At 39.1% G+C, this 22,987-nt stretch overlaps 1 protein-coding gene across 3 annotated transcripts in view; it reads right to left on the bottom strand.

The window, feature by feature from the left end:
- The window catches only part of VMP1 (vacuole membrane protein 1), a 71,406-nt gene that overhangs the window by 10,372 nt on the left and 38,047 nt on the right, over positions 1–22,987 (bottom strand). For all 3 annotated transcript variants that reach the window (XM_075440106.1, XM_075440108.1, XM_075440107.1), the window contains exons 9-11: positions 11,937–12,017; positions 8,006–8,122; positions 5,508–5,569 (exon numbers count right to left, since the gene is read on the bottom strand). In XM_075440106.1, the coding sequence (XP_075296221.1) occupies positions 5,508–5,569; positions 8,006–8,122; positions 11,937–12,017 (260 nt within the window). The remainder of the gene's footprint in view (positions 1–5,507; positions 5,570–8,005; positions 8,123–11,936; positions 12,018–22,987) is intronic.

Raw genomic sequence — 22,987 nt, 5'->3', positions numbered from 1 at the left:
TATTTAAACCATCCACTTCCCCGCGGCTCGGGGCTGGGCAGTGACTCAGGACCGCGGGCTCCCCCTGACTCAGCCCCAGCAGACGATGCTGCAGCCAGCCTGGACCCCAGCTCCCAGCAAAACCTGGGCTCCCCAGTCCCACCGAGCAACCGCAGCCTTCAGCGTCTGTCACCGCCACTCCGGAACGTTCAGTGCAACCGAGACATTATCTGCCTTCAGTGTTCTAAAACTGCAGGAAATAAACCTGGTTTATGGTCAGGATCAACAGAAACCTTTTGGGGCTTAAAAGGTTACTTGGCAGATTCACTTGCTTTACAAGATGAAGAAAGAAAATATCTTATTTGAAGATTAGTAAGCTAAAATTGTTACACGTTTGACGTCATTTATACCTGGAGCCACGCTCCAATAGCCACATTAACCAAGCTGTCTGCAAAACGTGCTTTTTTCTTGGGACGTTCTGTTACGCTAAAATAAATGCTTTCAAAAATAGGAATTGCAACATCTCTGCACTGCTGGTTCTTAGCTCTGCTCAGTATCGTCCTTTGTAAGGAAACTCCTGTTTGTATTTTAAAGATATAGCAGCATTATTTCTGTACACAATTTATTAAATAAGCTTGCCTGTTCGGAGTTAAATCCTACAAGCCTTTTGCAAATAAACTTTTGTAATTCTGTTGTGATCCCCTGGAAGGTTTTCAACACCAAAGCTACTCAAATTTCATCCGCATCTGTGTCCCTCTCGGGACGCCAAAGCCTTTTTTGTGCAGAGCTGATCTATTGTGTACAGTGCGTATTACGAGGGCACAGTCCCACAGGTTTCCGATATACCTGTGGGAGGAGAGCCATTGATTTATCGTACCAAGAAACGTCAGGTGCATTGGTGTAACCTTCCAGAAGCATTTCTGTCAGAGATCTTCAAGTCACTGCTCAGTTATCCTCTTCTCAGCCACTTCAGGTTATTTTTGGTGGAATTTTACTACGCAGGTTTTATTTTAATATCGATTGGAAGCTATTTTTTTCAAAATATCCTTTAATGCAGGTGTCAGCTCAATGGGATATGGACTTTCTGGCATACGTGCAAAACAATGGTCCACCGAGTCAGAAGGTGTGGTTGGCAGATCGTGCCTGGCTCCTCTGACGCTGCTTTGCCCAGAGCGGAGCGATGTGGAGCTGTGGAGACAAGCTGGGAGAAGCCCTGCTATGGGGTCGTACCCTGCCAACAGCCCCAAAAAAACGCCTGGCAACCACGTGGTACGATGTGAATCAAAAAAAGGGCTCTTCCCACCCCAGGACAACTGGTTTCTGCTGCAGCCCTTTATCACTGTAGCTTCTTGACTTGTATTCCAAAGAAATAACCTAAACCTATATTGTAAATGGTTTTTGAAAAAATATACAATCTCTAAGCAAAGTTTCCAGTTACATCAGTCACCATGATTTCATTTGTACTTTTTTCCTGAACGGAACATCGTGCTCCTTAACACGAATCAACTGAGATTAAGTTGTGGAGCAAAGAATTATGGCACAATAGAGAGCAGCAAACTGGTTTGTCAAGGCCAGGGTTCAAGTACCTGTTCCCAGACACTGCTGCTCCTTTAACACGTGCAATCATTCCACCTGGCCTGCAGAGCTGGTAGGCACGAAAATCTGCTCCGCAGAAACCACCAGGTTAAGAAACCCTTCAGCAGCACTGATATTTTTGGGGAGATTTTCAGAGTTTGCTGAATTACACTTTACAGTGTTAACATGTCTCACCCATGGAACATGGCACTAACAAATTAATTTTAAAAAATCTGTTGAAGTATGCAGGTTTTTTACATGCATTTCACTGGCTTCTATTTAAACTTCAAATTAGTTTATTGACTCTTTTCATTAATTGAATAGATGAGTCTCTACTTCTCTTACAATCAGCAAGGCACCATTTGCTCCAGGTAGTTCACTCATCTTGCTAAGACGACAGCATACCCAGTGTATCCTACGAGCACTTCTCCAAGTTCACGCCTCCCCTTGAGTAACCACCCCAGCCTCTGGAATGAAGGCCTTCTGCAGCCCACACGAGTTCACCATTAACAACAGTTCGGAGCGAATCTCTCTGCCCGAAGGGTGGGATTTGTCCAACCAGGATGCGGCCGTACCACTTGCCACTGAAGCTCAGATGCTTCTGAGGTGAAGGCCACGTGCTGCCTACTGCTAGGTAAAACACATTCATGAATTTTTCAGGTGTCTATTGAAGTTCTAAAGTTATTAGCTCATTTTCACAAAGCATGAACAGAGCATGCTGAACTACACAAAATTTAGATTTTTTTTTTCTTTCTGAACATTTACCCAGAATTGATGGCAGACAGTTTTGTGGATGGTGTGTGCTTTGCGAACTATTTCTTTAGCTGTTTTCTGGGAATTCTTAATCCACATTTGAAACTGCCACTTCAAAGAAAATGTGATTGTGCTTAAAAGCAATATGCTTAGTGTGACTTCATAAACAATCCTGCAGCTGTAGGTAAAAAAAAATTAAACAGAAATATTTCAGACCCAAAAGAAAACCCACAACACACATGATAATTCAACATTTCAAATGGGCTAGGTTCGGCCTAAAACCAGCATCAAAAGTATTTTACATAGATGATCAGCGAGTTCAACTATTCTTCAAGTGACAGAATAAAAGGCAAAACTCTTACACACCACCCTTCCTCACAAAAGCTTACAAACATAACACAACCGGAGAGAAAACATTATCCTCTTTTAGCATTTTAGACAGCAATAATACAACTTTAAACTACGAACTGGTAGAACAGGTGGATAATTACCAGCCTGATGTGAGCTACCAGCACCTTTGCAATCCTCGTCAGCTCTGATTTCAAGACTCACGCTAGCTTCAGTTTCTTCAACCCACCCACGCCCCTTTGTTCCTCTGCAGGGGGCTTGCTGCAGCAGAGCTGCCCTCCGCCTTGCTGCCACCACCACCCTTCACTCCTCTCTTTTTGTCCACTAGCTACCACCAATGTTTTCAAAAATCTTTCATAAACAGCTCTTGATCTCCTGCCACATTTTCTTCTCCTTTTGTTTCTTTATTTAATTAATAAGGAGTATTTTATGCTCCTTTTGTAATGGAGACCTAGACAAAACTGTAAAATCAAATTACCCTGAATTATATTAAAACGGCCGGGTTACGGCTGGCTTAGTGTGCAACGCCAGCAGCATCCAGTAACAGCAGGAAGCAGCTCTTGCGCTACGGGCAAGGTCTGCAGGTGAAGTGGTTTGGCTTTTTTGACTAAGACTCATGTAGTTATCGAGAAATTCTCTCCAGCTTATAAAATCAAATATTCTCAGACTTTATCTCGTAACTTAATCTTCTGTCTAGATTTTAGTTATCCTGTATATTAATGTGTTCATTATTTTAAAGTATTGTGCTTAGGCATTTCCTATTGTGTAAGAGCAATATCCCAGACAAAAAAAAGTCTTAAGTCATTGTGTCAGATAGAATTTGATTAAAATACAGTTACTGACCATTAAATAGAACTATATTTTAATTTAATAATATGGGATTTAATGCAAGCTATTGTTTAACATGTTTTATACTCCACTCTAAAAGAAATTGATGAGGTAATGTTAGCAGACAGCTTGAGAAAAGTCAAGGATACCGGGACATTCCAAAAATCTTACTGTCTCCCGAGAACATTTTTTAACTCTGACATCAACCATCTAATAAAATCTGAATCCAGCGGAGGTCTTGTGAATGCATTCAAAGTAATTCGATGCAAAATTATCTCCAAGACAGATGAAGTAGGAAAAAACCTACCAGTTTTGGCTCAAAGATTTGCAGGAGAGTAAATCTTTGGAAATATACCTGACCTAGTAGCAGCGCAGATCAAAAGTTAGTAGTGAATCGCCTCGTGTGACTGATACTAAGAAAAATACTAAGAAAAGCTAACTAATGATGGCTACAAGTAGTGACATCTCTCTCTCTCTTTTTTTTTTTAAATAATGTTCAAAGCAACAAATTAATTCTGAAGTTTGTTACAAACCAGATGCCCAATCAGAAGATCAGGAAGTAATAAAGTCAGGATTTGTTTCATTAGTGAAATGCCCTAGAACCTTTCTTCTGACACTCCTTTTCTTTGTATAGCATTACTACTTCAAGTTTACATATTTTAAAAGGAACTATTTCCAGACATTCCTCCCCTGAAACTGTTCTTGAGGAGTGTGGCTTTTTGGATTTTATGTGAAAATAGTTATTAAAGTTTGGAGAGCAAAGTGTCAATCAATTTGCCCCATATGACAAGTGAAAGACCTTGGAGAAGTAGAAACACCTTAGAATTTATTTTATGGATCCATATTAGGTATCTAGTTTAAAAAAAAACAGACCAAAAAACCCCAAACCCCCAATAGTAAGGCTTTCTATTTAAATATTAGAGGCTTACAGTTAAACCTTTCAGCCCGCATCCCTCACATTAAACTGATCTGATTAGTAGCTTCCCCCTCCCAGAACATGACTGTTCCTTTGAACAACTACGTATCAATTTTTGATGAAATCCATATGATTTGATCTAGTTGCCTACATTTAAATTAATTAGGTTGCACAGACTGTTTGCATTCAAGAAGTTTATGAAACTTCTGCATGGTTAGAGAGACCCTGTTACGATCTTCTTTGCTGGACTACCAGGCAGGAAACGTTAACCTCAACAATGGATTTTAAAATTACACAGAATTTCATGACTGAACAGGTAGACATGAGGCAAAACTCCTGCACCTCATCATCAGTGTTCAGTCTTCATTCAAACCCACCGAGGCACATGTAAGCATGTTGTTTTAATTGTCTTCCCCCCTCCCACCCCAACTGTCCTTAGCTGGGTTTTTGCTTAGTTTTCTTGTTTTAAACTGAGATTTTCACTTAAAAAATAAAATAACAACCAATCACTAAAGAACTCAGTCAAAAAAAGAAAAAAAAAGACAAACTTTTTCAAGATGGGAACAGTTTACCCACAAAAACTGTCATTTCTCCTATGAAAACCCAAGTTTAACAGAATGGAGCTATAATGCTACACCCCAAAATTCTCTTTCTGACATTTTCTGAGAGATTCAATATTTTAAATGTAAAAGGTAGTTCAAATTATGGAGGATGTTTACTGTCATCTTAGGACACTGCATAAATCACAGCAGTTCTTTCATTTTTTTGTCGTAGAATCACACTACAACATCAAAGAAAGTCCATAAAAACCCAGCCTATCTGCAGCTGAAAGTGCCACAATCTCCAATGGGAAGAGCTGTATCGTATTTCTGGGTACCGTTGGTACTACATACTTGGGCCATCTGATCTATTATATTTCTATTATGTTATATTTCTTGAAGTATTTGAAGCCCTTGAGGTGAGGAATGAAGTTGCAAATAAGACCTAAATTACGTGCTGGCCAAAGCTTGCACTTTGAAGCAAAGCACAATTTTCAGCACATCTAGTTTGACTCCAGTATTTTTCCACTTAATGAGTGAAGGTATTACGGTGTTAAAGAATTACTCACCCAATTAGGGACACCATCTGCTCCACTATATGTTTGCTGAATGTTATAATAACGAAAAGTTTCTGTAGGAAGGAAAACATCAGTTAGAGAAACATTTGATCAAAAGGGAAGCAGAGACAATGGGGCAGGACAATTTATGTTCCTTTCCAACCAGACAGCTTCTCCAGCATTCACACATAGTTTTCCCTTCTCTTTTCTTTCAAGAGCTTTATTTTTCAATACTCTTCAAAAAGAGGCAGGAGAAAGAAAAGCTTTTTACTTTACTATTCTATTTCCTCATAGATTTCATTTCTTGCAATGTTTTTGTAGCCTTTGTTACTAACCATTCGCATCCTCCCCTAACTTAAATTCCCAGAGGCTCAAGGTCACTTTACTCCGTCAACAATGTTTTAATGGAAAAGCAGTCATCACCGTGCAGAAAAATTCACATCCCCTTACACAAACATATGTACTTAGAGATCACAGAAGTGAAAAATGGTGTATCTTTTAGTTGCGTACTTCATGTGCTTCAGACAGAAACATAACAAAAAATACTTAGTGAAGAAGAAAGTAAGAACCACTGGGTACCCGCCTGTTCAAAAAACTGGGATTGTCACTGTCTCCAATGCAACAGACTATTTGGAACAGAATGACTTCAATAAAAGAAACTTCTGCAACACATAGGTATTTTGCAGAAAAACCAAGTGTCTGTAACTTTACCACTCCCTTCTCTTCTAACACGAGCTCACATTTTGTTAAAATAGCCTTTGCTAATTCCACTTTTGTCGTATTTGACAGCTTGTCCGTTTGCAAAGACTGAGCAAGGCTGTGTATAGATGCATACACACTCACAACCAGTTCCCACAGTCTCCTTAAATCAAACTAAACACCATCTAATGAGAAGTGCATTCACTAGGCTGGAAATAAGGGATGTGACTGGAACTACACAAAGTGATTTTGTGGTCCGGAGGAAGGGGCCAGTTAACAGCAGCTCCAGCATGGCCACTGCTTCCTGTCTAGAGAAAGATTTCATTAAAAGCCTTTTCCATGACTCTTACATTTCCTAAATTCCAAATTGCAGCAAGATCACTACAAAAACAAGGCTATTGCACAAGAGTATGCCTGAAATCACGCATCGCAGAAAAGAGAATTCTAATAGCTAAACGTATTACAAAATAAGATGATTTACCAACTGTACAAGACACTGGGAAACATTTTTTGTCTTACATTTGATCTGAGTGTGGAGCACTATAAATTACATAGCAACCATTCTGCTAGCTAAACAAGACAAGTAAAATAATAAAAGGAATATTACAGAAATACTATTTCACTTTTCTATGTTGTCAGAACAAATTCTAACAGTACACAGATTCAAAAGCAGAAAAATTCACATAATACAAAAATAAGTGTAGAGAAAAAGTTGTTCTATCACAGTCAAGGAAAGAATTTTCAGATCCATTTATTATTTTCTGTTTAAGGACTGGGCAAAGTAAAATAACCATTTACAAAAAGATGGGAAGAAAAAAAAGGGCTGAAGATTGAAATCTTCTGTTCAGGGCAAAAGAAAGATTTTTAAGCAGCTTGCTGTGGGTACTAGATAGGAAATTTTATACTACTAATAGCTTCTGCTATTTTAATGTAGCGACAGCAAAGATTTCCAAGCAACAGAGCTACAGGCACTGCACCAGTCCTATGGAGATGCTTAAAAAAACCAAGCCCCAGCTGAACATACTGGCTCCGATCATTACAAATAGAGCGATGCGGTTCATGATACAGCACTGACCATACCACCACCAGTAAGGAATCGCCAGGGAATCAGTACTTTTTCTTTCATCAGACAAAATAGTGACACAGACAAAAAGTGAGATTCAAAAGTTTTGAAAGTAACAGGAGATTCTGATTGCCAAATTCAGAACATCCGGTAAGGCTCTGAGTTAACAAGAAAAACTGGACACACTTGAAATCAGGCCCTTTCACAATAATACAGACTGAGGACACCAAAACTTGCTAACCGTGCTTAGAAGCTCTGGACAATATGCCCAGGGAGGCACCCCCAGACTGCCTTCTGCAGGGCCTGAAAGGAGCGGGGTTTTCTCTACACACTTAACTGAGATAAAAGGGAGCATTTAAAAGTGCCGCTTAACCGGTAAAGGCTAGTTGCAGTGCTCTTTGAAATGAGTATTTGTTACCAAAAAGGCAAGTTCATTATGAGTACGAAGTCCTTTCAGTCTGGTAAAAACCGTAGGTAAATAACTTGGCTAACCACCAATTTCCTGAGTGGTGTAGGCAGCGAGCTCATTAGTTTGTAGCTATAAATTATTCAGTTGCCTAAGTTTCGAGCATAAGAAGCCTAGCAGGTCCTTTATTGTAAATCCTTTGCACCAAATTAATTTCCATTACTTCAGGTCAGGAAGGGAGACTCCAGAGTTCATTACCAAGTAACACAGTGTAACAGTCCAAAAAAAAGAAAAAAGCAGCCTTCACCCCAGAGCCCTAAGGGAGATGTAGCATCTACTTGCCTGGATGTGCATTTTAATTACTGCTTTCCCAATCAGGGTTGCACCAAAGAAGGTCCAGAAGGGAACCAGAAAGTGTCCACATGTTATCCCGGCCAGGTCAAACAGGGGGTTTGGAATCTGTGAAGCACAGGGGAAAGAAGATCATGAATTGCAGCACTTCACTTCGATGAACAGGAACACTACAGACTTTGAAAATGAATATTTTCCCCTTATTCAGCTAGATCCAAGAGTCTCGTGTCTTAATACTTACAAAAATGTTAAAGTCGCACCACATAACTTAAGTCTCTAGGATTCAGCTAGACAATGTCCCAGACAATTCCATTCTCATGGTCCCTCATTACCCCTGGATTTTAAAAAAGCTAACAAAAAGTTTTCCATGTGAAATGCACAGAAACCACAGTAAAGCCATTTTGAGTGATTTATCAAATTGTCTCACTGACCAGCACATCACTCTTGGAAGCCAGTGTTCAAAATGTTCCCCAGTGATTTCCATCTGAGAAAGTACATTAAAAATTGGCATTTATACTCATATGTATCCAGTTTAAAAGCACTGATGAGATTTTATTAAGCATATGCATTTCATTTAAAATTAAAAGATTTTTTTTATTATTAAACTGTTGGCTTGACATTTGGTATTGTGATACTATCTGTAAAATATTTTTGAAATTTAACCAAGAACGTATCTGAATTCCAACTTTTCACACTTAACATGCAGTACAAGGGCAGACTGTCTGAGGAAACGCACAGGGTACGTTTAGTTCACAGTAGCAGTGTATTACTGGGCTCATATCCTGCAGTATTTGTGTTGCTTTGTTACACAAACAAACAAACGAAGAGTGTGACTGCTGAAGACCATAAAAGACAGTAAATTTGCAACTGACTGAATGAAAATCTGAAATCTGTGAGAAAGCTTATGAGGGTTATACTCAGATGTTATAGACCAGCAATTCAAATTTATGAGCACCCACAACACCACCTGCATAGGAAGAAATCTGAAACGGTCTCTAATCATGCCCGAAACGGTCTCTAAACATGCTCCACTTCAGCTGAAACGATTCTTTACCTCTGACAGCTGTCTTAGGCAAGGGAGGCTAGTAAATTATTTACTTATACCACAGGCAGATAATTCTGCTCTTCTGAGCCAAGTCTGCTCTAGGTCCCAAGTATGTTCTTTGCTGGTTGGTTGGAGATTTTTTTGTAAGTACACAGTATTTAATTGCTGCTTTACTATCACCATAGAGGGAGCAACATGCTTTAGGTATGGGTAACTATATCACCAGCATATTAAACATATCACAGTAAAAAGTTACTCAACAAGCCCACTTCAGTGTATATTAGCAGGCCAGCGAAGTTTTCTCTTTGTTTTTTAAAACACACTCATGCACAGTACTGAGAGTTGCCAAAAAAGCCCACAGAGCCAGGAGGGCAAATTCTCACAAGTCACAGCAAGGATCTTCCAGGGCTAATTCTTGCTTTGTTCCTTCCCCAGAACTGCCCTGACATAGGAATTAAGTTCCAGACAATAATATGGCTTTCTTATTGCCACTAAACAACATTACATTCAGTTGACTTCAGTGGATAAACTTGCAAAGTTTTAAATTCAATTTGACCGTGTTTTTATGCAGCATTTAGAAACCACTGCTTGCCAGACAACAACCTGCAGCTAGGACAGTCATTACCACTTCGCAAGCAAATTCTCTAATCGTAACAAATACACTTGACTAAAGTACTGTTTAAAATCCAGAAGTAAGATCACAATTATAATGGGGGACAAGTAAAGGAGACACCTTCCAGTGTAGGGAGAAGCAGCAACAAGCAGGAGCAGCCCTGAAACCAAGCTCTGAAGCTCGTGGGGGAATGTACGAATGCAAGGAGCACACATGGGCCTTCCTCACCTACAGAGGCAACAAAAATGTACAGGTTCGAATCCCTATGCTTTGTCAATGCCTCTGCCACACCTAACCTCACCCTCTTTTACTGCTACTCTGCAGTTACTCTGTAAACTCATTCACAAACCCTCGAGTGTCCTGTGGTGGATTCACCATTCCTCACCCCTCCCCCAGCAGGGGCAGCCTATATAAGCAGCAGGAAGCTGGAGCTCAGAGCGCGCTGAGGAATAGCACAGCAAGTAGGTAAGAAGTTAAGCAAATGTTTAAGTATTACTAAGCAGGAACTATGAAGAGCGTACACATCACCTCTCATGTTTACCAACTCCTTCCTCCTGTGCCCTGTTCATCCACAGTCGCCCTTGTCCAGCCACTCCAGTAACTCATCCCTGCCGCCTACGAGCTGCTGTTCTGATGACACAGGACAGAACAGCCCGTGCAGTGATGCCTCCCAAGATGGGGACTAGAGAGTAATGAGTCAGAGGCAGTGAAGGAGCAGTCTAAGAGCTTACTGGATGGAAAGATTTAAAGGACAGCTTGTAACCTATGTCTCCACTCCGAACATTAAGGCAGTTTAAAAGATTAGTAAACAGAAGTTGCATGCCAGCAACTACAATCAGATTAATTCTTTCCAGCTAACACAGGTTACTTACATTTGAGCAAACAGCTAGCATTGCCATCTCTACAATTTTGGAAACTAAGAGAGATGCTAGACAAGTGTGGAATCAATACCTCATCAGCTGAGCGGCTGGCTCATGGCTGTGTTTATTCCGGAAGAACGGGGTCACAGGGGAGCTGCACTTCCCCCCCTCTCTGTAATCACATTTCTGTGCATCACATCCCACATTTTGAGGGTGGGATGAAGAATAAGGCACACCACTCCTACCAGTTTTCATTAAGCTTCCAGAGAGATATTCAAACCTCGAGTGGTTCAATATTTTTCAACTTCAAAATAATAGTATTATCCTACTCCAAAATAGCATCAGTGGAGATGCTCATATCACCTCTTGCTTAGAGAAAAAACCCTACAAGTAGTTTGTAGTTGATATAGCCATGACTCTGAAACTGGCTTCCTCATTCTGCTTTCTCTGGTTCCCAGTGACCCAAAGACATCTCCTGAGTAGACTTAGGAGAATTACTATGGATGAATATCTAATCGGGATTTATACAGGCAGTTTTCCACTCTTCAATTTGGGTGTATCTTTGGATCTGAAGATGCTCAGTACTGTGAGCTATAGCACATAAACACCTAAAGAAATAATAATACGGTCCCAGCAGAATCTATAGGTAATAATACAGCTCTTGCTATATCTCGCCAGCTAATAATGTGGGCTAGGAAAGTCCCGGCAGGGTAACTGCCCGTGGGCATGCGATCTGACCTGCCAAATACCTGCTGACACAGAGCAGCGAGCAGCAGTGTGCACATGCCTTTGTCAGAGAAGACACAGCCTCAACAGCAAATGCAGGGAGCAACCCTTGTCTGAGACAGAAGCAGAGAAACTTCTTGAATTTTAAGAATGTCTTAGTTCAGTCTCTTGTAAGTCTTCCTTATTGCAAAAAGCTTCGTGCATCTTTAGTGAACTGACCTGGTTTTTATCAGGTTTCACCCACACCATGCTGAACTACAGAACGAATGACTTTATCTTTCGAAGAAAGGCATCCCTGTCTGCACCATTCTTTTCTGACGGATTAAAAAGGAAATAGAAATACTCTAAACTTCTTCTCTTCCAAAGACAGTCAGTGTCAAGAAGCCCAATGGTGAAGTAGAAGGAAGGGATAATAACTGTTAGCTGGGCTTTTATGCAGAATTCACTGTGTTTGGTACTAATCTAGGACTGGAGTTTCTCCATGCTATTGTACTTGCCAGTACCACAACCATCCCGTTTGTCTCAGCACCACAGAGAACACAGAAACAGCAAACAAGGCATGAAGATCCACATGGACTCAAATAAAACCAAGTCACAGTTCACAGCATTAATTTCATGGCAATATATTCAGTCTGTAATTGGGGATTACGAACCCCTCTGTCATTGAAATGAGCTTACCGAAGCGCAGGCCAAGATGCCAAAGAACCCAACCTTCTGCACCAGGTTCTGGACAGCCAGTTTAGCCCGGGAAGCAAAATCCTGCAAAGAAGAAAACAAAGCACTAATGAGGCAAAACCCAAAATGAACGTACCTCAAAACGTATGTGATTTCAACGTCCTCCATGCTTTGGGGTTTCCTAATTAGCATTTGGGAGAATTTTTCAAACAAAAAGGCCAATTTGAAACTCTGGGCTTAAAGGGAAGAGAGGCAATTTCACAACGCTCAGTGCAAAAATCTGACCACCCACATGTAATTAAAATTTGTTTTTCAAACCCTGCAAGTGGCACTAAGTTCACACAGCTATGGAGACAGGTCCTCTATTTCCCCATATCTTTGAATTGCCAGAGCTGCTTATACCTTATTCCTTAAACAAGCAAAGGGAATTAATTCCTACAATACCATTTACAATGTTAGAAAGGTACTTTCTCAAAACACAAAGCCAGAATATAATAATCCCATTACATCCTGAGATCTTTACTCTCAAACCCAGGATCTCAATCCAAATAGCTAATTCCAGGTACTCTCTACAACAGACTTGTAATTAAATCCATAGAGTGAATCTAAAATATTTTAGCAACAAAGGTGGCAGACCATATAACATTTGAGCTAGTCTTTACAAAAACATGCTAAGAACACGCTGCCTACTTTTATTGTGGGTCCCCAACTTTCAAACTTATGACAAACTCAAAAGTCTCAGAGTTTACCACATACACAGTAAACATTTTTAAAGGCAAAAATAAAGATTCTCACAAGCAGTTTATTTGAATGCAAGAGGTGAATTTACATGAGAGTAAAATTCGTTTGAAGCAAAACTGTCCAAAAAGTTAACAACAGGGTCAGTGTTATCTGTTCAGGCTTGGTAAGAGTAGTTATAGAAACCTGAGAATCTTTGGTAATAGCAAATTTTAAAAAGTAATTATTAATTCTTTTTTAAAAACCTACAAATAAGCAATAAAAGGCTGATTTTCAAGTAGCAATGCAATATTCATTGATTTGCACTTTGTAGAAAACTGTCAGATGAATTTCACAAGGAAATTACTTTAATCAATAATTAATGATATTCTAAATTCCATACTTCAAGATAACTACAAGATAATTCAGAAAAAATAAATTTATGCAATTTTAACCTTGTTACAATTCTGTTGAAACCTTCAATACTACATACCAATGCAAGTAAATTACAATTACTTGACAATGTAAATACTCTGAACTATAGAACTGACGGAACTTTCTATGCCAGATTAAAAAAGGCCATTTGCTATCTTTTTACATCCCTTTTTCAAGTAGTACCTTTTCTCCATTACAGTGCTTTAAAAATTGTTAAGAAATTCTCAAATAAAACCCTCCAGTTATTACTGAATCCAGAATAATTCTATTTGTTATACTTTCTAGTTGAAAAAATAATCCAAACTAAAACAAAGACTTCAACTTAAAGAAAAATTCCCAATAAATGAGATTTCCTGCATCTTACAGTGGGACATTTTTAACCACAGGAGATCATAAAAATTCTTTTAGAATACTCTATAAGGGGTGAATTTGCTAACGTTCACCAGGAGTAACCTTGGGATCGTGAATGTCTTACTGCAAAATGGAATAGGTGAAAGAGTCACTCTTTGCTGAAAACTTGTTCCTGACATTTTTTCCTGTTCAACTTCTAGTATACATACAGTACGCATGAGTGATTAAAACCTGCTCCAGTGAGGCTGATACCAAACACTTCAACTTATGTTAGCAGAAACAGGTCTAAAGCATGCCTACGTGACAAGTAAAGTAAAATTTTTCATGGTTTTTTTCAGAGTGCATTTAGACACAAATTGTTATAAATAACAAAACATGATAATTTACCAGTGAACCAAGTCCAAAAATCTTGCAAAATCAAGGGCAGTTCCTTCTCAAACTAAAATCCCCTCATCATTATTTCCAAGTTAGTAAACAAAACCAAAACAAATTAATATACGCTCACTAATGCAGGTCAGCACTAATACACACATTTGGTCCCACTGTGGATTTAGGACACGAACTGAGGATGCAAGGCTCTTCTGCAGAGCGTGACCACACAGCTGCCAAGAAAGGAAAGAGAATGCAGGACACTAAGGAGACAACAGGTATTCTAATTCCTTTACCAAATATAAAAGTGGAAATACTTCTGCAGAATTGCCCTATAAATTAATTTAGAATGAAAAAGTGTGCTAAAAGCCTAACAGTAACATCGCCCTTTCGACACCAGATTTTGTTCTGCGAGAAGGTGAACTGAAAAAGCAGTGCCTCATGTAGGAATTTCATAAGATGTCTCCCCCTGTACTCTACAACAAAGCTAATGTGACCATGGTATTTTCAGTTCCCATTTTGTTCACCATTTCACAATGCTCATAGCGTTAGAACAATATTTTCACTTTTATAAGGCAATAAAGATTTTTTTCACAGCTTCATAAATCTCACTGTAAAGTATCTTTAAAGTAAAACACTACAATCCAATTATTCAAATAGGTCCATGATATATTTCAGTGGAAGTTGCTTCTATTATAATTTTAACATATTTACTCATTATTTTAGACTGTATTGCTGATACACTGTTGTATTAACTTTCACAAACTGGAATTGGAAACAAATTTCTAGCAAGTTGTCTATAAACTAATGCTTGCAGCACAGCTGGTTTAATAAAACATTGTAATTATATATAGATTGACTGTATTAACCTAGTGTAAGTACAGTGCACCATTTTTCAACAAATTTCTTAAAAATAAACAGCTTCCTTAACCCACATTTCTAGACTGATACAAAATTCAAGGCTGCCTTAAAGCTCATTTTTTCCCTCCAGGTAAAACCATACAATTTTTGTTATAAAACCAATGATGAAAGCATTGAAAAAAGTGTAACAAGTTTGTCTCTCAGAAAAACCCAACCCCAACATTGGGGCAATTTTTCTCACCTTATTAATTCATAATTCTTTTTTTAAGGTTATTACTCAGAATTTTTCTTCTTCAACTTTATTTTTTACATTCATTGTCTGTTACAAAGTCCTCCATGGAAAACACAGTTTTAAAAATTTCTGTCAAGAACTTCTAATTTATCTTCCATTTTCAAACTTTCTAAATAAGCCAAAAGAGATAAATGAAGGATTTTTTTTTTCCTGTTTCCTATGATCTAATGTAATCATAGCTATGAATAATTTGCATGGTAATATACACATCAGGGTTGCAACAAAACTACGTACTTGCAGTCTCAACATTTATTTTAGTGAAAATCAGTTCAGAAATACTTCTGTTTGTTTGTTCCCTTAAATTTCATTTGTCAAATCTTTGCGACATCTGCAATAATTAAAAAACCCCTTAAAAGTTTCATTTCTCAGAGAATACAATCATCAGTTTCACAACTTTCACCTATTTCACAATATAATTTTTCTGTTATAAAGCCTGCACAGGGAACAATCTTTTCTCTACTTTTTTAAGCATTTGAAACCAAAGCAAAACAACTTTCATATCTTACTGCTTTAAAATAAAAATAAAAAAGATATAAAAGTTCAGCTACTTACAGGTAAAACATTTTCCCCCAAAATTAGAGTATCTAGACTGGACTCGACTCTCAGCTAATGTGATTCATCCTCTCTAATTTCAGGAGACTTTAGCTCACTATGTCCCTTTCAAAGATGATTTGTTTTTTGGTTTGGAAATAGATTTCCTGTGACTGCTACAATACAGGCGAAGGAAGGTTAAATGATTAAACATTACTTCATTGGGTTAATCATCAGATCTCCAGAACTGGAATGGAAATAAGAGGCATAAAAAGGTCAGTGCTGAAATACTGATTCACAAGTCTCAGCTGGCGGCTTGAGGAAGTTTGCTTCATATCTGCCCTCAGTAAAAAGGCACATTTTATTGATAGCAGTGTTTCATTAGTACATGTTGCAAAAGCAAAAAACCCTCCCAAATCTCCAAACCTAAAGGGATAGTAAAGAGAAATTGCATCTTTTGCTGCTAAGTAAGATTTACCACAATGTTCCTCCTTTAAATATGTATTATGGTACAGCTTTGAGTATAACTTAATGTGGACCATTTATCCCTATAAAAAAGCCCTCCTTGAAGAGTGAGTGGACAATCTTATCTTAACCACAAGGCTTTGTCCCATCCCTCTGTTTTGTTTTGTTTCCATTTATAATTTAAATCTCTATTTCTTCTTTCTCCTTTAATTGTAAAGTAAGTTGCACAAGCTCTTCTGTATTTGAGTAAAGAACATTTCACTAGATTCAATTAACAAGCTCAAGAAAAAAAAAATTTAAAAAATCAATTTTTACTTTTTTCCTTCTACAACACTGGTTTATTATCAGAAAATAGAACTGTCACAATTTATTGTTGATACTGAAATTGTGAAGCCTCTTTTTTCTTGTTCCCTACAAACAGGTTGTTGGTGGATCCATAGCAAGTAACTCAGTGATGGTTACCGGGGTGCTCTGAACAATCAGCACTGGACTGAATCCTATAGTCCTCACAGAAACAAGTCCAAAGACTTAGACAAAAGATATTTTCTTGAGAGACTGCACAGATGGGCCTGTAACAATTATGTAATATAACAGTTTATTTTCTAACATGAAGTTGCAATCAGTTTTTAGGAGCATCAAGAAAGCTCTGACTCCCTTTGACAAACCAACTCTTCCTCGTGTGCAGCAGTGATGACAGTTGTCAATCTCTGAAAGATGATCCAGAGTTCCAATGATCTGAGGCCCAGAAAAACCTTTTTTCTATCACAGTTTTTCTCTGCTGTAAATACATCAAGCATTTTACAAACATATTGGTAATACTTGTGGATATAGCACAAGGAGAAAGGTCAGTAAAGAAGGCAAAGAATATAGGAGACTAAATTCAATCAGAAGTTCATTGCGCAGGTATTCTCTACTAGGAAGAACAGACAGTGACTTCATGTAGGACGAGGGGCAAGTCTGATGCGAGTATTAATGCAATCACTCAAGCAGGATATTAATTACCTAGCAGATGGTAACCCTAAGAAGTTCAAAATAGATTCCTGGAAGAGAGGGGTTATACAGGATTTGTTACTCCAATAAAAAAAAAATCCAGAAGAATGAGTGAACATTAAAGAAACAGGGATAAGCAGAGATCTGAAGTGAATGTGTTGCACCTTGATGGTCCTCTGCAAACAAGGAGAATACTAAAGTCACAGAAGAGATCAGTACTCATCCTAGTGCCAGCAGCCTCCCCTGATGTGAACGTGTAACTTGCATGTGAACAAGTGGACAATCCTTCAAGATCTGAGTATAATTTATATTACTGTTATAATATTTTCTTACTAGAAACAAAGTTTAATTATCCAAATAATAATCTGAAGAGGAGAACTTTTTTTCCCAAAGATTGAAGATGATATATGAAGCTACCATCTCAGATTATTAAAGTTATAAATTCCTTAACATTTAAAAAGCTGCCTACAAAGACAGTACTCCTTTTTATGTAAAAATCTGAGTTATGTTAAAAATGAGCTGCACAGTATTTTGTTTCTTCTGGCTTTCTATTACAACACAATGGAATCAAACACAACTTATGGGAGAATGACCATTTGTGGTTAGGCAATGAATTGTAGAATTTCAGAGGACTGGGAAGAATTATTAACTCATTGAAATAACATATTAACTGCAGAAGAGCAGTTTTAAAGAAGTTGGATAGCTACCTACAGGCTGAGAGGCTGCAACATGCATCCGTGCTAAGGAAGCAGTAGGTCAGCTACGGCATTTAACAATCAATGCAGTAACCTGGAGTCAAGATGAGAACAGAGATCGAGACACAGTTGATAGTCATTGTCTATCACTGCAAATAGTTGATTACTCAGTGACCAAAGAAACCATTTCATACCTCTCCTGCAAGACATCAAAGGTAACAGATCTCATGAGTAAGGTTCCAGTAAGTTGCAAGCAGGAATATTTTGCTAGTGGTTCACGGCAGACTGATCTCCCACTCTTGACTCTAAACATCTAAACAATGACTCTTGACATCTAAACGTGCATGGAAAGAGCTGTGGCCCTGGACCTCTGCTCTAGTTTTCTCAAAAATACTTCCAGCTTGATGCAAATAAGGGGCAAACTGAAAGGGGGTATTTCCATCCTGATGCCTGGAGAAAAGAGGGTGTGAGACGTACGGTTTAAACTTCCTTCTCCCTTGAAACACTGGGAAAGAAAGGCCCTGTCTTGGAACATGGGCTGTCAAAAGACAAAGTTAAAAAAGGTTTTCAAGGATTACTAAAAGCAGCTAAGGGAAGGTGGCAGATCTAAGAAAGCATGAAGTTTGATAAAAGAAAGGTATCTACATATGACAGGCATAGGACAGACATCCCAGACAGGAACACTGGCTCAAATTCTAAGCTTGGGAAGGAAATAAATTTTACTTCACGAGAAGTCTGGGTTTTCTGAGACGCTGAATTCTGGTAAAGGAATAGGGTAATCATACAGGAAAATCACAAGAGAAAAACATGTCCATGTTGAAAACGAAAACACAGTTTTAGGAAGTACAATATGAAGAAGGCCAAACAGCAACGAAACAGGGCCCTTCACTTGGCAGGCATTACCAAGGAACTGTGGAAAGACAAGAGAGCAGTACCTACAAAACCTCATTAAACAGACTATGTCAGAGGTCTGAGGACTTAAAGCTAGTAACATTTCAAACCATTATATAGATATTTGCAGTCAAGGATGAGCATACAGAAATCAAATACACAGGTAAATTCTTCCACTAGCCTCTCCCAGGACAAGAACACTGAATAGAGATTGTCGGGGGAAATGCACAGATTTATTTCCATCTGTTTCTGCTCAGATTCTTGAGGCTGGTTGCATGTTAAGGGGTGATGCTGCAAGCCACAAAGATAACCAGAAAGATGCTCATCTCTGGGACTCCGTAAACTCAGACATATAAGTAACTACAATTAGTTCTCGTGCCAGAGAAATGGAAGTTTTCCCATAGAAAACACAGTTAAACCTATTGTCCTCATAATCAGATTTTAAAACTGCTGTTAGAAAAGAAAGACTAAGAAGCCATAGATAGAGCCATGTGCAGAGTGGAATCTTTGGAAGTCGTATGGCAGCAGAGCGTAACAGAGTGAAGTGTTCGTTCCAACAGCAAACTTTGCTGTCCCTGGTCATTTAATTTTAACCCATCTTGGAGTAAAAGTGTGAAGCTTCCAAGTAATGGATCCATTATACAGTAAGTAAGAACTCCCATTAACATGAGTAGGAAGTCAGTCAGCGAGCTCTGGATTAAACGGACTGTCAGCATCAGGAACTTCTAGGATGTTTTCTTCATTTCATTAACCAACTGTACCATGGTGAGAACATTGTATTTCCCTCACTTCTCCCTCTCCCCTAGACCTTGGGGCAAGAACCAGCAAATGCTTCTTCATAATAAACTCCACCTTAGAGAGCTTTACTTTCAAGATTTTAGACCGTTACAAACAACACTCTGCTGAAGTTTGGAAGTGATATACCAAAATGAACACATCTTATAGAGCTCAATGAGTTAGCAGGGACTCTGAAACCTCATGCCAGCATTTTCCACAACTAGAGCTGAAGCTCTCAGACTTCTACATAAAAAGTCCTTTTGCTTCACATTGTAAGAATAAATTTTGTAAAGAATAAGACACAATTAAAGGAAACAGTCTGAAGGAAGAGGAAGGAGGATGTCCTTCCAGTCTTATCAGATTTGTCCTATAGAGCAGTAGCCCTTTCAACCACATTCCCTGCTACCTCTACTCCTCAGTTCAGGTCTATGCAGTACCATGAAGCAACGTGTTGCCTTTGATGCTTTCCAATTTTATAGCGGTGCACAAAAGCATGAAATAAAATTTCTTATTTCTTTGCTTGCTAAAGAACTACTTTCTGTTCATATCTTGTAGAAGACCTGGCAGTGAGCAGATCATGCAATCTATTTTGTGGAAGAGAGCTGTCAGTTGGGCATGTCAGGGAGGCAGCAAGGCCATCAGGACAGTCCAGCGTTGGAAGAGATTACCCAGAGAGGCTGCGCAGTCTCCAGTCTTGGAGGGCCTCAAGACCAGACTTGACAATGCCCTGAGGAACCTGAGCTGATCTCACAGATGACACTGCTCTGAGCAAAAAGTTTAACTAGAAACTGCTTCAGATCCCTTTCAAGAAGAATTTTTCTGTGATTCCATAACGAGATACGAGCAGCCACCTACAAAGAGAAGAATGAAGTAAAAGAACATCCTATCCCTCTGGTTCCCACACAACAGCCATTGACCTCTGCAGCCTTTGCTTCTACAGTTGAAAGGGTACGCTGGCATTGCCTCCACCAACGTGCTGGCTGCCTAAAATACCACTGCAGCTGCACAGCGAGTGCTCATTTATCTCAAAGCTACAACTGTAATTAGTTATTGTGGCCACAGGTCTGCCGTTCTAGTTATAGTGGCATGATGAGCAATTCCAGGATGCCGTTAACATTTTTTTTATCCATTACAAATTACAAAGTCCTGTTTCTGGGGGGGGGTTAAGATCCGGACATTGTAAGGGAGGGCTCATGACTGCTGGAATGAAGCAAGTCATTGCTTTGCTTTAGCCACCATCATCAAGAAAGGAAGCAGTTTTTGATAATCAAATAGACTGACCTTTTCAATCTCTGACAAAGCAGAGCCAAAGTCACCAGCGCTGAAAAAACCACACTGTTTCTCTAACGACAACTTACAAATAAGTTACGGAAGAAAACCCATGCACAGAAAACCCACTTGTAGAATAGAAGTGAGGAGTTTCTTATACAGCTGATGAACCCTTTTGGACAGACGAGTCTTTCTACTGAGCCTCACCAGCAGATGTGCAATGCTAAGCATACCTCTTGCCTGTTCGCCCTGGGAAGCGGCAGAGGTTCCCAGACAGCTTAGAGAAGTGGTCTGCATACCAGACTCTTGTACAACACGGATATTTAAACAGTGTCTGGAGCAGGGGAAAAGAAGTAGCCATTTCCTTGATTACGATACCACAATTAATTTCCATCAGTTATTGAAGGCTCTCCCTGAAAAAATACTTTTGAAGCAGCTTATCTGACCCAAACTTTTGATCATTTATTGTTTTCCCTCAGAATACTGCGGAGTGAAATATCAAATACTTAGGACCAAACTGTTCCCTTAGAAACTTGCGTCAAGCACCCCAGCGTGCAGAGAACAGGGCATGCAAATTCAGTGGCAGAGTTCAACTAATTGCTTCTCCACAACTGCAGAGCAAATGCAGCCTGCAAGATTTCCAGTAAACTTGGTGACAGCCTTTCTGAAGAGGTTCACTTCTGTTGTAATGTGAGAGATTTATTACTGAAAAAAAATCCTCTGAGCTAATATTGAGTGAAAATATTGCAAAGTAATCCAGATTTCTTCAGCGACTCAATCATTTCTGATTTACGTACTTATATACTAAACATTAAAACGAGAGAGGGCCACCTGAACAAGTTTGAGGGAACAGACGTTATCACAAAGAGCCGTCCAAAGAATGTGAAAAAGTCATCTCTAGATTACGATTAGCCAAGTAATGTAATGCTCATTGCTGTTTTTTCCTTATCTGTAAGCAGGTGTGCAAATGAATAGAACAATGCAGGCACAAGACTGCCCTATTCTCTTGCCAGTGTCCAAAGAAATCCAGCAAGGAGGTGGCTTACACATTTGTTACTCATAGCTCTTATTGTCTACCCTCTGCCTGTATTAACTCTATGCTACTTCTTTTCTCAGGAAATGCTCTGTAACAAGTTCCCTTCTTTAAAGCTTTCATTGACTCACTCCAAAGCTTGTTTCAATTCACGAATTTTGGAGAACAATTTAAAACTAAGCTCATACGCAGAACATTCACTGCTTATTTTATTGTATTGTCTGTGAAAGAAATCACCACACTTTACTCTTAGTTCACTCTCATTTTGCATTCTCCATCTCAAGAGATAGCATTCATAGGAAGTTTCTAAAGAGAAGTTTCAAGGTTTGATTAGTTTAGAATTTCCATTTAATTATAGACCAAGATAACAGAGGTGAGCTACCTCCCCTACGTATGTTAACAAACTTCGGGAATGCAGTGTATGCAGACAAGCCTCCTGGTGGCCACTCGTCCGGCAGCCGAGACCAAACGCCAGCAATCTCTTGTACAGCACAATTAATAAAGAGAGAAAGCTGATGAGGAAAGGGGGGGACTGGAAGACTGAGTAAAAGAAATTATGAACGGAATTTGATCTTGAGTTTAAACAAGTATTTCTGGGAAAGCAAAAAAAAGAAGTCAAGGTTTTCCAGTTTGTATGTGACTCCACCACTTCCATTTTTATGGTAACTGCTTTATAAAAACTTGCTTGTGGTCTGCTTTAACTTCTTTTTTCTTGTATCAAATACCCTTAAAAAAACCTTTTGATTAAAGAAGCCAGCAGTCAGAGAATCCTTTTCAATCAGGAACTTCGCAGATACTAGCTGTTAGTTTAATTATGGGAGAGGTCCATTTTTAATTTGGCCATCTTCTTTTACACTGCTAATTAAGTAATATTTTGCTTATTAGTTGAACCTAATCATTCCATTTGAATTAAGTCACAGTGTCATGTCAGAACACAGTGCTGGGTTCTCCAAGTAACCGTGGTTGGGTGTGGTAGCGTACTTTGTTCTGCTTCTGCAAAGAGAAACCCCACATGAAGCCGGGGAAAAGCAATCCAGCTCGAGGCACCAGACCTCTCAGAAATGCTAGAAAGATGGGTTTAACATGTACCTAACTGCCACTATCACAAAAGTTCATCAGTTTAACTCCTTGCAGACAAGCAGCCGACTCTCCACGCAGGAAGTTGTTCGGTGGTGGAACTCCTGACGCAATGCAAACCGAAGCAGTTGCAGCTCAGTTTAATACAAACCCTCTTGAGTCCACGTTGACAAATTCTTTAACAAGCCCTGTGGTTACAGGGAAGCTGGTTTCAGTCTGAGTCACTCCTGTTCAAACAGTTTACTGGAAATGGAGGGGAGGGGGAATTTTCAGAGAAGTCATGTGATGGCCAGACAAACCA

The sequence above is a fragment of the Opisthocomus hoazin genome, chromosome 20 (assembly GCF_030867145.1).
Source record: "Opisthocomus hoazin isolate bOpiHoa1 chromosome 20, bOpiHoa1.hap1, whole genome shotgun sequence".
Classification (NCBI taxonomy): domain Eukaryota; kingdom Metazoa; phylum Chordata; class Aves; order Opisthocomiformes; family Opisthocomidae; genus Opisthocomus; species Opisthocomus hoazin.
Note: the sequence above shows the minus strand (reverse complement) of the source record. Positions and strands in the feature narration are given on the sequence as shown.